Source organism: Salvelinus sp. IW2-2015, linkage group LG25, assembly GCF_002910315.2.
Source record: "Salvelinus sp. IW2-2015 linkage group LG25, ASM291031v2, whole genome shotgun sequence".
Lineage (NCBI taxonomy): Eukaryota > Metazoa > Chordata > Actinopteri > Salmoniformes > Salmonidae > Salvelinus > Salvelinus sp. IW2-2015.
In genome coordinates, this window is record NC_036865.1 from 12857887 (window position 1) to 12874285 (window position 16399).

The window sequence follows — 16399 nt, forward strand, 5'->3', positions numbered from 1 at the left end:
AAGCTGGAGACTTATATCACTGCACCAGTACACAGCCCATCTGTAAATAGCCCACCCAACTACCTCATCCCCATATTGTTCTTTTTTTTTTTGCTCTTTTGCACCCCAGTATCTCTACTTGCACATCATCATCTGCACATCTATCACTCAAGTGTTAATGTTAAATTGTTATTATTTCGCCACTATGGCCTATTTATTACCTTACCTCCCTAATCTAACTACATTTGCACACACACTGTATATATATTTCTCTATCGTGTTATTGACTGTACGTTGTTTATCCAATGTGTAACTCTGTTGTTATTGTCGCACTGCTTTGCTTAATCTTGGCCAGGTCACAGTTGTAAATGAAAACTTGTTCTGAACTGGCCTACCTGGTTAAATAAAGGTGAACTCAAATTAAAATACAACTGGAACTATGAACCAGGCCCAGACCATTATTCCTCCTCCACYAAACTTTACAGTTGGCACCATGTATTCAGGCAGGTAGCGTTCTCCTGGCAKCCGCCAAACCCAGATTTGTCCGTCGGACTGACCGATGGTGAAGCGTGATTCATCACTCCAGAGAACGCGTTTCCACTGCTCCAGAGTACAATGTTGGCGAGCTTTACACCACTCCAGCCGGCACTTGGCATTGCACATGGTGATCTTAGGCTCCTGCTCGGACATGKAAACCCATTTCATGAAGCTCCCGACGAACAGTTMTTGTGCWGACGTTGCTTCCAGAGGTAGCTCCTGCTCGGCAGTGAGTGTTCAAATCGAGGAYATACGATTTTTAAGCACTCAGCGGTCCCGTTCTGTGAGCTTGTGTGGCCTACCACTTTGCGATGTGGCCTACCACTTTGCGGTTGAGCCATTGTTGCTCCTAGACGTTTCCACGTCACAATATCAGCACTTACAGTTGAGCTGGGCAGCTCTAGCAGGGCAAAAATCTGACAAACTGATTTGTTAGAAAGGTGGCATCCCATGACGGTGCCACGTTGAAAGTCACTGATCTCTTCAGTAAGGCCATTCTACTGCCAATGTTTGTCTATGGAGATTGCAAGGCTGTGTGCTCAATTTTATACACCTGTCAGCAACGTGTGTGGCTGGAATAGCCGAAATCACTAATTTGAAGGGGTGTCCGCATACTTTTGTATATATAGTGTAGCTGGCACTGGACCAAGGTAAGGTTGCGCTCTCCCTGGTGCACATCTACATTCAACACCTAGGTGCATTCTGCTGATTTCTCACATAGATACCCATCTTACATCAGGTTMCAGACCAGCTAACTAGTTCTAAGACCCCTAGCGAGTGCAACAATTTTATCAGGCTAGTTATTGGTTTCGTAACAGCCGCAAGTACCGAGCATTCAGCAGTTCAAAGCAATGATTAAAGGTGTCCCCATGCTTCTTGTCTGAAAAAGTTCTTGCATATATTATGACAACATTTTGGTCTTCGGCAAGCGGTTTTTACGGCTGTTCATGCAGACTGTATTTTTTCCTGAGGCTAGCCGAAGTCCTGTAGCTKAAGTCTACGCCCCTTCATCTGATTTGTCAACAGTAGGGATTCTTCCATTAAGTGTTTGTCGTTATTCAACGAGAGACGACTTGTTTTCATGTACATTTTTTCTCTTGATAAATACTGCACCAAACACATCCTTGGAAAAATGTATTTGATTTCTTTAGTTATTTTAGATTAATTCCGATTATTTTGAGGAAATGTATACTGACCACCGTGTCTCGAGGGACAAGTACTTTTGCCGCTTTTTTCTCATTTTTCAAGCAAAGGTCTTTTAAGGGAGTATTCGAGGCACAGATGTTCACTTCGCCTAGCCGAGATCTGCTAGGAGCAAACCAAACCTAGCATGCAGATGCCTTAAGTAGGCTAATATGTGGAAGGGTAGCACTTAGTATAGTCTGGCTCGGGCAATTCTAATTATCTCCTCTTTCTTTCTTTGTCATTTACCTCTCATCCCCTTTCCCTTCTTCCCTCCTCCCCTGCTAAAGCATCACATGTACGATAGGCTGTTACAGCAGCCTTACTGTATTTCCTATTGACTGTATTTCCTATTGCCACAACCCCATGAAAGCCTTTGATTTACTRTACGAAATGAATGGCTTCAAAGAAATGAACTGGTATAAAAATAGAGTGGGTGTGTTCTATGGAAAGACAGTTCAAAAGAGAGTAACCTATTACTCTCACATTCAGAGTGAAGATCTATAGAGTGTTTATTGGAATCAGTAGATCTTCTACCCCTTTTCACAGCAATAAGGGGTGTGGTGTGGTGGTGCAGTGTGTAGGTCTATAATTACTCTTTCTCCCCCGAGTGAGATAGCAGGGTTTACACAGTTAACGCAGCCATAATATATGCCTGGCTGGGGATATGGGTCCTTGAGTAGGCCTTTGACCTCCTGAAGCATTTTTAGGCTAAAGAGACTCACTAGCTAAAGTCCCAGCAAGTTCCCAGCACATAACCACCAGATTTATTGAAAGAGGAGCTTCTCACTGAGTTCACAGCTTAAATGTGGTAGATGTCATTACTACAGAGAGATTAGTCTCTGAGCTGTGAGTTTGTGACTCTATGGTAAGGCCTGCTAAACTACAACTAAATCACTTCAGCCTATGACATCACATTTCATATGGAGGGTATTTATAMATCTGATGCATGGACATTGAGAGGAGAAAAAGAAAGAACATGGGGACTGACTAATGTTAACATAACTAACCCAAACTTCCTCTCAAATAAGTATCAACTGAGTAACTTGACAAAACACAACTAGAACAGGTCGTTAAGGACAGAACAAAACAAACCACAAGGAGTTTCAGGAAGGTGCCTCCTATCTACCCCCCTCCTAATCTTCTCCTTTGTTTATCTTCTCTCCCTCCATACCTTGAAGAAGCTCCCTTTCTTCTCCCTCAGGCTGGGTGGGATGAGTGTACTTGTTGACATGCTATCCTCCTGTCCTTCGTCGTGCATGTGTTTGTTTCTGTGGGGGAGAAAAATGTCATTAGCTGGGTTTGTTTCCATACAATTGACAACAGATTTTCATTCAAATCATTTAAAACCWGAATTTTCCCATCAGCGGGGTGTTTACATCAAACTGACGTGTTGCGGATGAAAGGATGCACGTGATGACGTAGTGCATGTAAAGATAACTTAAAAAATACAAGTTTAAAAATAGGTTTCCATCGCAATTTCAACTATACTGGTGGTTTTGTCTGTAAAAATGTTGCGTTAAATAGCGAGTGTGCCCTATCTAGCCAACAGCTCACAGATGCAGTGCAGTTATACCCTACATGATGAGTAAGGACAAAAGACAGAGATAATTTTTCATTGTCAAACGACAGTCAAGCATCGATCATCATGTCACCAGAATAAGACCCTCGGTATTTATTGGACAGCAGCATCAAACTCATTACCGTGCACTTTCATTTGTAGCCTAATAAACTGCACGCTTTCCCGAGTCGTAGTGGGAGAACCGCAAGACTCCAAGTTTACTTCGATATGATGGTTATTATATMAATATTTCTATTTTTCACATGATTTATTTTAACGACACAAAAAGATCGCACCCTAGCGTATTTTGTTTTGTCGACATTTGGAATGTTTACCGTAAATKTGCTGTTTCCATCAGGCCTGTCGTGACATTTTAAATCCAGKTAGGCTAGTGTCCGCCCTCCAGTACAGCCCAGTACTGTCTAGTTCAGGCGTCCCCAATTACATTCAGTTATGAGACGATTTTTCCAGATATAGTATTTGACAAAAACAGAATTATTTCAAACCTGGATTACATTGGGATACGATCACATACAGTACCTTCAGATAGTATTCACACCTCTAGACTTTTTYCACATTTTGACATGTTACAGCCTGAATTTAAAAAGGATTAAAAAAAAACGTGTCTACACACAATACCCCATAATGTGAAAGTGGAATTATTTTACACTTAAATGTCTTGAGTCAATAAGTATTCAACCCCTTTGTTAAGGCAAGCCTAAATAAGTTCAGGAGTAAAAATGTGCTTAACAAGTCATATAATAATGTAATGAAACAGCAGGGAAGCAGGTCTCGAACCCTCGACCTTCTAGCCCGAAGTCCGGCGCGCTATCGGCTGTGCCGCAAAAGCATGCTCATGCGGCAGAGTTGATTTCCGTGCTTATAAACCCAGGGTCGTTACAGTAACTTGCATGCACTCACTGTGTGCAATAATATATAACGTGATCTCAAAAGCTCGCAACTGGCGATGATTGAAAGACTGCTCCTGCCTGTCGATGCAATAGCCTACAGTCTTCCTCGATGCGCACTGCAGAAATTGGGAGAACAGCAATACATCACATCCATAGGACATAATCCAATTCTGATTGGAGTATAAGTGTTTGATATGGTCATGTGTGATTATTTTACCTTCCATTTTTTACTTGTCCCGGACAAGTGGACATGCAATAATATCGAGCCCTGTATCTGTTGTGCTCAATCATCGCAGAAGAAAATAATTACATGAGCTCCAGTACCATCATGTTCGTGCCTGCTGACTGGTTGCCTTGGTTAGGAGTAAGAACCAGAAGGTTACACTTGCAGCTCTATTGTTTTTGCATCTCAGGCTTCTTGTTTTTTCCTTTTTATGATTTGAGTGCAAGTACTGAGCACTATATCCATCAAAACAAACCCTTTGCTCGAAAGGCAAAAAATGCTGGGTCRTTCCACCAATTAGGTGCCTTTCACCCTTGGCAGAAAGCGGATGTTTGATTCAGGGATAAAGTATATTCAACCAAACTCTTCCCAGGTGTTATTCTAGGCCTGCTACAAGTTTGAGTAGTGTAACTTGCTGGGAAAAAAACTTTGATTTCACAAAAATGTTACATTCTGTCATAAAGTGCCATAAATCCAACATAAATCCCCATGTCACACGGGGAATGGAAGGAAGCGTGTTGTGTGCAACAGGGAGGGATAATTGAACGCAAGCTTTTWWWWWAAATRTATTGTTAAATATTTCTAGCCTATCTATCTAAGGGTAACAGGGTTGACTTATGCTCGACCTGCTCAGTTTTCCACAACAAAACACCACAAGAAAATGGCCAAAGAGTAGAATCAGCTCTTTTATTAGATGTTCAATGTTTATTTAGACATTTTTTTTTAAGGAATAGTTTTACCATATTAAAAAGAGTTCAGTTCACATAACAGGGTTGACCTTAAAATGAAGGGCAGGTTGTATATATATTTTTTACCTTAAAATGACATCACTAAATCACATTAAATAAATAAATCATCAGGAATTTCTTTTCATAGCAACAAATTAACTAGGGCTTTACAATGATGGTGAAAAGTTGGGAGAAATGTTAAAATGAAGGAATGCTGAATTTTGGCACTTTACCAAGTCTTTATTCATATTATAAATTTGATTTATTGAATTTGAATGTTGCCTTTATTAAAAGAGCACTTCATTTAATATAACAGGCTTTTAAAATGCAATATTTGTGCACAATTTCTACCTAAAATATCAAAGGGACGCAAAAGGTACTCATTTAGTAGTAGTAGTAGTAGTAGTAGTAGTAGTAGTAGTAGTAGTAAATGGGTGGAATATGCCATCTGAAAAGACAAAACAAGCCATTCATATGCTAATGTTAAGGTAGGGCTGGAGAATTGCAGTATCTTTATGTCCCTTCTCTATGTGAGGGCAGCCTCGTCATAAACATGCATTTCCTCTGAGCGGACAAGCTTTGATAAGTATTGTGGTTAACCAATTGTGAACGAGTAAACTCCCACCACTGGCCAGCACACAGTATAAGACATGACACATCTGAGACTGTGGACTGTAGTTAGAGGAGCAGACAATCTGAACTATCGCTCCAAGATCCAAGGACTAGTTCTACTTCTAAATAATATTCAGGAAGATTTGAACACAAGGAACCTGCTATTCTCTATCGGAGAGAGGGGGAAAACTATTAGCTAAGTAATTAACTGCCAGTCTTAGCACACTTCTTAAATTCCTTACTTCAAGTTATACTAGGACTTCAACAAAGCTCAACCGTAATATTGTGTGCCCTCTCAACATCTCACACTCTCAACATGACAACTCGTCAAGACAAGCTTGATCTGTCCGCCTGTGTTTTCTGGAACATCGCTTCAGGGAAACGTTGTACTTCCTGATTATTTTTCTCCTCTCTCGGTTACCAGCTACCTACTCATTAGATTGGTGAGACTTAAAAGGATGGCAGCAGTCCTGCATATTGTTTAAGAATTCATTGATCTGTGGTCTTTTGCAAAGCTTTGTTATAGCGTTTCCTGTGATCTACCATCTTCTGCTCAGACRTACTGTGATTTTAGGGGAATGGTGCACGGCACATTCTTTTGTTATGGTTACTGTGTTTTTTAGCTGATGACTATGGATCTCATGGCAGTAGAAATATGTGTTTTTTTCCCACAGAATCCACTACCGGAGCAAAACTCCCAGGCACGTGTAGCTTGCCTTGGGGCTAATCTGGGTGCTGAGTGTCTGTGTTGGCAGTAATCATCTTGTCCTGCTCAAACCACAGGATGCATTCATTTTAACAGAGCCACTGCAGGGCTGCTCTGTGAGCCTGGAATTGTGAGAGCATGAGCTATGAGCTTCAGTGCTATGGAAATGGTACTGCTCTATGGCCCTCCCACTATAATCATGACTCTTTCAATAACAATCTTCTGCTTCTGTTGTGGATGCATGTACTTGGAGGCACACAGGGCTGTGGCTCTCCAAATCTTGTTCAAAACTGTTTGTACCCTTCTATTTCTTCATGTTTTCACTGTAGCAGATGCCAATAATCTACAGAGCAACCTGCATACTATTACTAGAGCAAACTATGTCCTTTCACTTGTCTCATCAAGGGTGTATGAAGCATATCACAATTCTATTGTTTAACATTGTACCACCATTCATCAGCCCAATTGTCTATATCAGGTATTCCCAAACTGGGGTACGCCAAATAAAAATGTGATTCACATGTTGTTGTTTCTTTAAATACCAAAAAGATTGTAATAAAATCTTTTTTTTATTTTATTCACATTTTCAAACAGTCCATTTAGTAAGGCCCGCGTCCATAGAGACACATACCAGCTCTACTGGTAGTACTGCTACTACCAGCACTACTCCACCTTCACCTGTCGACAACAAGTTGTTCTGCTTCCACGAGCACATCCAAAGCTAGCATCAGTAATTCTACATTTGTTGTTAGCTCAGCTAGCATGGACACTGACAGTTGTGAATCTGATGCAGCCGAAGAGCTACTGCCCCCTTACCCGGGAAAGCACCAAACAACAGACAGGGACGTTGAACATCGAAGAGGCGCAAATATGATGAGAACTACATTGATTTGGGGTTCACTTATATTGGGAGTAGTGCCTTTCCTCAGCCACAGTGTGTTATATGTGCATTAGTACTATCTCACAACTTGATGAAACCTTCACTCTTGCGCAGACATTTATAAACAAAACAAAAATAAGCCACGGGAGTTTTCTGAGTGAGAATTAAGACGACTTTCGAGTAGTAAGACATTTATAAAAGCAACAGATACCATTAATAAGAAGGGGCTAGAAGCTTCTTATATGGTGAGCTACCGAGTACCTAGGACAGGCAAGCCCCAGACTATTGTGGAGGACTTGATTCTTTCTGCTGCCGCAGATATGGCTGGGACAATGCTGGGGGAAAAGGCCCCCCAAAAAACTAGAGAGACAATGCCTTCATCAAACAACACTGTTTCACGACGCATCAGTGACATGGCAGGAGATATTGTGAAACAATTACTGCTTCGCATACAAGCCAGTGAATTCTATACGGTACAGATGGATGAGTCAACATACGTGGCGGGCCTGACACAGCTCCTGGTATATGTCCGTTACGTTTATGGGGGGTCAATTAAGGAAGACATCCTCTTCTGCAAACCACTGGAAACCAGGACAACAGGAGAGGATATTTTTAAAGTACTGGACAGCTTTGTGACATCAAAATGGACTTGTGGTCAAGATGTATTGGTATCTGAACTGATGACGCAAAAGCCATGACAGGGAGACATAGTGGATTGGTAACGCGCGTGCACACAGTTGCTCCCGACGCCACTTGGKTACACTGCAGCATCCACCGAGAGGCTCTTGCTGCCAAGGGAAGTTTTGGACACTACARTGAAAATAGTTAACTTTGTKAAAGCAAGGTCTCCTGAACTCTCGTGTATTTTCTGAATTATGCAATGATATGGGCAGCGACCATGTAACGCTTTTACAACATACATAAGTGTGCTGGTTATCAAGGGGCAAAGTATTGACACATTTTTTAAATTGAGAGACGAGCTAAAAGTTAAATTTACTGACCATCATTTTCACTTGTCTGACTGCTTGCATGATGGAGTTTCACATGACTGGCCTATCTGGGTGATGTTTTTGTCTTGTCTGAATGATCTGAATCTAGGATTACAGGGATTCTCCGCAACTAAACTCAGCAAAAAAAGAAACGTCCCTTTTTCTGGACCCTGTGTTTCAAAGATCATTCGTAAAAATCCAAATAACTTCACAGATCTTCAGTGTAAAGGATTTAAACACCGTTTCCCCATGCTTGTTCAATGAACCATAAACAATTAATGAACATGCACCTGTGGAACGGTCGTTAAGATACTAACAACTTACAGACTGTAGGCAATTAAGGCCAGTTATGAAAACTTTGAACACTAAAGAGGCCTTTCTACTGACTCTTTTTCTGTATCCTTGCTTCCATAACACCCTTCCTGTCTCACTATCCCCCGGTTGTGGGGCCACCCAGTCAGGGATCCAACCACCAGTCCACCCACCTGGCTGCTTCCTCTGTGATCAAACCACCATACTCAGGGATCCATGTATTCTCCATCCACTCTGATGTCCTATCATGTGATTCCTCCACCTTTCCCCCTGGCTGTGACTGGATTCAATGTTGTTGTAATATTACATGTATCCCATTTATCTGTTTATGGTTTTGTTTATTATTTTCGCTAAGCGTTTATATCCTTGGCATTTCAGTATAAATATGATTTTTTTTAAAAAGAATGCCTTCTACAGAAATGGCAAGACAAGGGCTTTTTAAATCAAGAAGTTCATCCTTACATTTTATTTAAGAGTATGCCTACCTTGATGGGAAAAGTAAGCACCACAATTAAAGGGGAGGCCATCATACCCTTAATTTATCTACCAGTCACAGACTGGCCAGATAGGTTGCCTATCATAATGTATCCAATGCATCGGCTGGACCGGAGGCGGAAATGACACTCGCGCAGGAAATCAGTCCATGCCCTGCCGTAAACATTAGCCTACCACCAGACACAAAATTGGTATCAAGTCGTTTGAAGCCTCCCAAGAGAATCCAACACCCTCTCCAGACCTTGTGCTGTTGCTCCAAGGTCAGGGATTACAAAGACTAGTCATAACCTAACCTTGAGACAGAACTCAACCAAAACAGACATCTCAATGATAAAGAAAAGACTCACAGCACAAAAGCAAATGCACACAGTTGGTGCTGTGCCTTTCCTTTATCACTGAGGTGTATTTTTGTTTTCACTGCTTTGGTTGAGTTCTGTCTCAATTCTACAACATTAAATATATCTTGTGTAAATCTATAATGGACATTGCATACATGTTAAACATTTGAAAATATTGTCTTTTGATTATACCTTGTTGATGTTATGARCTTATTTGTATTTTTGAAGTAATTGTGACTGAACAAGTTAAATATTTCATGTAAAATATTTAGGAAGAATAAGAAAATGGAATAATGAACAACATGTTAGCGATATGGTTGATAATGTGATAGTGTGTGTTGGTGCTGTGTCTTTTCTTCATCATTGAGATGTACAGTACCTGCAGAAATAATTCACACCCCTTGACTTTTCTACATTTTGTTGCATTACAGCCTGAATTTAAAATGGATTGAATTTAGATTTTTTTGGTCACTATACTATTTTTTTTACAAATGAATTAAATGGACCGATTACACTTTGGATGGTGTATCAATACAGTTGCCAGAGAGGAAGGAAACCATTCAGGAATTTCACCATGAGGCTAATGGAAGGATGGATCAACAGCATTGTAGTTACTCCACAAGTCTAATCCAATTGACAGAGTGAAAAGGAAACCTTTACAGAATAAAAATAAATATTCCAAAACATGTATCCYGTTTGTAATAAAGTACTAAAGTAAAACAGCAAAAAAATGCAACAAAGCAATTAACTTTTTATTCTGAATACGAAGTGTTATGTTTGGRGCATATCCAATACAACACATTACTGAGTACCACTCTCCATATTTTCAAGCATAGTGGTGGCTGCATWATTTTTWWTTTTATTTTAGTAATTTAGCAGACGCTCTTATACAGACAGATTTTTAACCTAGACGGCTCGGGGGATTCGAACCAGCGACCTTTCGGTTACTGGCCCAATGCCTAGGCTACCTACCACCCATGTTATGAGTATGCTTGTAATCCTTAAGGACTGGGGAGTTTTTCAGGATAAAAAAAATTAACCAAATGGAGCTAAGCACAGGAAAAATCCTATAGGGAAACCTGGTTCAGTCTGCTTTCCACCAGACACTGGGAGATACATTTACATTTCAGAAGGACAGTAACCTAAAACACAAGGCCAAATCTACACTGGAGTTGCTTACCAAGAAGACTGTTGTAAAAGCATTCCAGGTGAAGCTGGTTGAGAGAATGCCAAGAGTGTGCAAAGCTGTCATCAAGGCAAATGTTGGTTATGTAGAATGTAGAAAACAGTAAAAATATAGAAAAACCCTTGAATGAGTAAGTGTGTCCAAACCTTTGACTGGTACTGTATATATTTGCAGACCCCTCTGGTTGAATACCACTGTGCTTCAGCATTAAATCTATATGATGTACTATATAAATAAAAACAGAAATAAAGCAACTATGTGGAACTGTTTGATAATTATTGTGTGTTGGGTTGTCAAAGCTTTTAGCCAAATGCGTCTCCCTCAAAGTCGCATTCAGCCTCTTATCACTTGGGTTGGGTGTGTACCTACTTGCATGGGAGGTCACAGCCAAAGAGATTCACAGGAATCACACACACACACACACACTTTTAGAGCAGACTGTAGCATAACTGTTTTCTTTCAATCAAAATACATTTTGATTAGTGATTCGAGCTGTTGAGTTTTGGACACATGAGAAAAATTACAGTAGCGTTATACTATGCTATTTAATTTGGTTCTGTTATGTAGAATACTATCATTATGTGATCTTGCAGACATTGATTCAGCGTTAACCTAACTAGACGAGCACCATTCTCCATTCATCACTGAAATTCAACAGAGTAGTCTTTTCCTTCAGAAACTGAAAGAGTAGACGCAAAAGCTTAGGATTTTTAGCTATCGGTAGAGCCCCCCCCCCCCGGGTTCTAAAGTTCTGATTACTCTTTCAGCTATCAAAGCATCCCATGTAACACCCTAAAATCTCAGCTCCAGACCCAACTCCCTCCACCCCTCTTCTCCCCACACCCCAAACTAATGTGAACAGACTGGTTTTCTTGCTCTGATAGCAACATATTTCCTGCACTGGCACATCTACAGTAATATTTAGTTGGGGCAAGCAGACAGATGTGTGAGGTGAAAGACCACAGGTTTATGAGCTGTGAGTGTTGTGACAGCTTGTTATGGTAGGCTTTAAACCAAACCCCGTATGACAGCATTTATGGCTACTATTTTCAGAAGTTGAAACGTTCTTCCTCTCTCAGGGCTGAATCCTAACTTGAGAAACTCAAGTTTTTGACCGAGTCTCTCAAAGCGTGTGTTTTGTAAAGTATATCTTAGGGTTTCTGTGGTTGGAGTCTCAAGTGATGACAAACACACTTCTCTATTGGTGATCTGCACACAAACACAGCAGACTGATGGGGGGGGGGGCTACTAGACAAAGGAAGGGGAGCTACAGCCAGTTACACTATGGTGATAGGGAGAAATACTGTCGAAGATGTGTGGCCTGTTTTGGGGGAGCAGATAACCACTAATAACTGTTCCAGGGGCAGATATGTCAGAATGTTATAGGGCAACAGTCCAACAGTGACAGGAACAATGTGTAGAGACAGCTGGCTATGTTATGCAGTTGGGCAATTCCACATTAATGGATTTACACAGACTTGCATTTTTCACTTTAAAAATGTATGTCAAAACAAAAAACATACAACTCTATGCACAATGACTACTTTGAACAATTGCCMRAAAAACATTTGCTGGAAAAACTGCAGATGCAAAGTCTCTGTGCAGATAAAGTTTGGAAACCATAATTATGTTACCAAACTTTATGTTTTTGTAAAATGTTCAGTGCATTCCAACTGGAGACCCGAGAGCACACACTTTGGCTCACACAATCTGCTCCTAAGCTACACTGTAACCTTGACAACACATGATTTAAAACAAATTGCCCATGCAGGGAGCTTTGAACACAGGGAACCTGCTAGTCTCTAAAGGAGAGAGGGTAAAAAACTATTTTCTAAGTAACGAACAGCCAGTCTTAGCACACTTCTTAAATTCCTAACCGGTGACGAAAGTTCTACAAAACCAGTCTGTTTTTCCCCCAAAGCTAAGCTTAAGCATATTAACATATTTTAGAGCAGACTGGAAAACGGGCACCTTGGCAAGTATGTAATTGGCAAAAAAAAAAGGTAACTCTTTTGCAGAGAAAGTGAGAGGTTTGAGAAGCTCGTGGAAAATAATGAAAACAGGTTTTCAGTCTAGTTTGGAAATCTATAGGGTGACAGCTACCAACTCTAGATAAAACTTTTTTTTATCAGAAACTGTAATAGTTGAACACTAAAAAATKTAACCGCTCATTAGATCACACATTCAAGTGAAGGTCTATCTGTGACTCCCTCTTATGACTCACCCAGCTGAACAGAAAGCTAACCTCCCAGTACCGAGTCACAATGAGCTTTGTTCCACCTGTATAACTCCTTTGTATTCTCCATACTTTCTCTAAATTCACAGGGTGAAATAACACACTACTGATCACTTAGGGGCAATTTAGAGGGTGGTGAGCGTAAATTGGGATAAGTACACACAATATCTATATTCTATTTATATTATTAGTAAAAGTTGGTTATAGCCTTCTGGGGGCTATGTCTTCATATATCTTATCAGGCCCACTACAGTAGGCTTACTTCAATATTCCAATGTACAGTTTACACTTGTTGATTGCAGCACACCTTGCTTAACAACTCACACAATATTCCCCTGTTGCCATTTTGAACTTTGCTTAGTGCCTATACTGTAGCACATTAATGACAGTCCATAGTCCTAGAGTGAATTGCACAGCATTGCAAACGTCTTCATACTTCTTCACATTTTATTGTGTTAAAGTGGGATTCAAATAGATTTAATTGTAATTTTTTGTCAACAATCTACAGAAGATACTCTAATGTCAGAGTGGAAGAATTTTTTTAAAGTTTTWTTTTTWAAGATTCATAAAAATTAAATAGCTAAAATAGTTGTTGCATAAGTATTCAGCTCCCTGAGTCAATACATGTTAGACACACCTTTGCTATCGATTACAGCTGTGAGTGTTTTTGAGTAAGTCTATAAGTGCKTTACACACCTGGATTGTGCAATATTTGCTCATTACAACTTGTTATATTTAAAGTCAAGCTCTGTCATTATGTTGGAGGAACACGGCTAGACAGCAATGTTCAAGTCTTGCCATAGATTTTCAAGCAGATTTAAGTCAGAACTGTAACTTGGCCCCTCAGGAACATTCACAGTCTTCTTGTAAGCAACTCCAGTGTAGATTTGAACTTGTGTTGTAAGTTGAGAGATTAATTCCTCTCCCAGAGGAATGGTTTTCGCCTGTGTTTAGATCCATCCTGTTTCTTTTTATCCTGAAAAACTCCCCAGTATTTGCCGATCTCAAGCATGCTTAAAACTTTTTTTTTTTTCTTTTTTTTAAAGAGGCAGTGATGTGTTGTGTTTGCCCCAAACATAAGGCTTTGCATTTAGGCCAAAAAGTGTATTCATTTGCAGTATTACTTTAGTGCCTTGGTGCATACAAGATGCATGTTTTGGAGTAATATCCCTGAGCAGTTTCATACCTGTCCTGCAGCTCACAAGGATGACTGTATCTTTGATGTGTCTGGGTGGTTTAATAAATCATCCACAGTAGGGCTGGGCGATACGACGATATATATCGCGTGACGATAGAAAAACGTCTATCGTTTCATATTATGCTCTATCGCTTATTTCGTTGTGTCGCAAATCACACTCTTTACGGCAATATKTTTTGTCAATTGGACGACACGTTGTGTTCTTCCACACGGCAATTTGCAACAAAAAAAAGTAAAAAGGAGGAGAGTGAAAGTGACACAGAGCACGGAGACAGAGCTCGTACCTAAAAGAGGGGCTACTTCCGTCGCATGGATGTGGTTTGGGTATGAAAAGTCTGACAGACCAGAAAATCGTCCTCTGCAAAATATGCCGCAGGCCGGTCCCAACAACAGGCTCAAACACCACTAACCTCTTTTACCACCTACGCATGAATCATGTGAAACAGTACGGAGAGATTCTACAGATGAGACCCAAACATGTACAGTTGAGTGCTCAAAACAAACCACCGACTCAGACGTTGCAAGAGGCTTTTGCCTGCAGCACACCATATGGCAAAGAATCAAAGATGGAAAGAGWTAACAGCTGCCTTTACAACTTACATCTGCAAAGAAATGGCCCCAATTTACACGGTCGAGAAACAGGGATTTAATGAGTTGGTGCTAACACTCGACCCAAGGTATTGATATACAGTTGAAGTCGGAAGTTTACACAGTYGTGGCCAAAAGTTTTGAGAATGACACAAATATTAATTTTCACAAAGTCTGTTGYCTCAGTGTCTTTAGATATTTTTGTCAGATGTTACTATGGAATACTGAAGTATAATTACAAGCATTTCATAAGTGTCAAAGGCTTTTATTGACAATTACATAAAGTTGATGCAAAGAGTCATTATTTGCAGTGTTGACCCTTCTTTTTCAAGACCTCTGCAATCCGCCCTGGCATGCTGTCAATTAACTTCTGGGCCACATCCTGACTGATGGCAGCCCATTCTTGCATAATCAATGCTTAAAGTTTGTCAGAATTTGTGGGTTTTTGTTTGTCCTCTTGAGGATTGACCACAAGTTCTCAATGGGATTAAGGTCTGGGGAGTTTCCTGGCCGTGGACCCWAAATATCGATGTTTTGTTCCCCGAGCCACTTAGTTATCACTTTGCCTATGGAAAAAGTGCTCCATCATGCTGGAAAAGGCATTGTTCATCACCAAACTGTTCCTGGATGGTTGGGAGAAGTTGCTCTCGGAGGATGCGTTGGTACTATTCTTTATTCATGGCTGTGTTCTTAGGCAAAATTGTGAGTGAGCCCACTCCCTTGGCTGAGAAGCAACCCCACACATGAATGGTCTCAGGATGCTTTACTGTTGGCATGACACAGGACTGATGGTAGCGTTCACCTTGTCTTCTCCGGACAAGCTTTTTTTCCGGATGCACCAAACAATCGGAAAGGGGATTCATCAGAGAAATAGACTTTACCCGAGTCCTCAGCAGTCCAATCCCTGTACCTTTTGCAGAATATCAGTCTGTCCCTGATGTTTTTCCTGGAGAGAAGTGGCTTCTTTGCTGCCCTTCTTGACACCAGGCAATCCTCCAAAAGTCTTTGCCTCACTGTGCGTGCAGATGCACTCACACCTGCCTACTGCCATTCCTGAGCAAGCTCTGTACTGGTGGTGCACCGATCCCGCAGCTGAATCAACTTTAGGAGACGGTCCTGGAGCTTGCTGGACTTTCTTGGGCGCCCTGAAGCGTTCTTCACAACAATTGAACCGCTCTCCTTGAAGTTCTTGATGATCCAATAAATGGTTGATTTAGGTGCAATCTTACTGGCAGAAATATCCTTGCCTGTGAAGCCCTTTTTGTGCAAAGCAATGATGACGGCACGTGTCTCCTTGCAGGTAACCATGGTTGACAGAGGAAGAACAATGATTCCAAGCACCCCCTTCCTTTTGAAGCTTCCAGTCTGTTATTCGAACTCAATCAGCATGACAGAGTGATCTCCAGCCTTGTCCTCGTCAACACTCATACCTGTGTTAATGAGAGAATCACTGACATGATATCAGCTGGTCCTTTTGTGGCAGGGCTGAAATGCAGTGAATTTTTTGGGGGGGGATTCAGTTCATTGCCTGGCAAAGAGGGACTTTGCATTTAATTGCAAATCATCTGATCACTCTCCATAACATTCTGGAGTATATGCAAATTGCAATCATACAAAATGAGGCAACAGACTTTGTGAAAACTAATATTTGTGTCATTCTCAAAACTTTTGGCGACGACTGTACACTTATGTTGGAGTTATTAAAACTCATTTTACAACCACTCCACAAATGTCTTGT

At 40.7% G+C, this 16399-nt stretch overlaps 1 protein-coding gene across 1 annotated transcript in view; it reads right to left on the reverse strand.

Annotated features, from left to right (window-relative positions):
- The window catches only part of rin2a (Ras and Rab interactor 2a), a 67016-nt gene that overhangs the window by 47444 nt on the left and 3173 nt on the right, over nucleotides 1–16399 (reverse strand). The window contains 1 exon segment of the mRNA XM_070434943.1: nucleotides 2873–2969. Within this exon segment, the coding sequence (XP_070291044.1) occupies nucleotides 2873–2959 (87 nt within the window). The 5' untranslated portion in view covers nucleotides 2960–2969.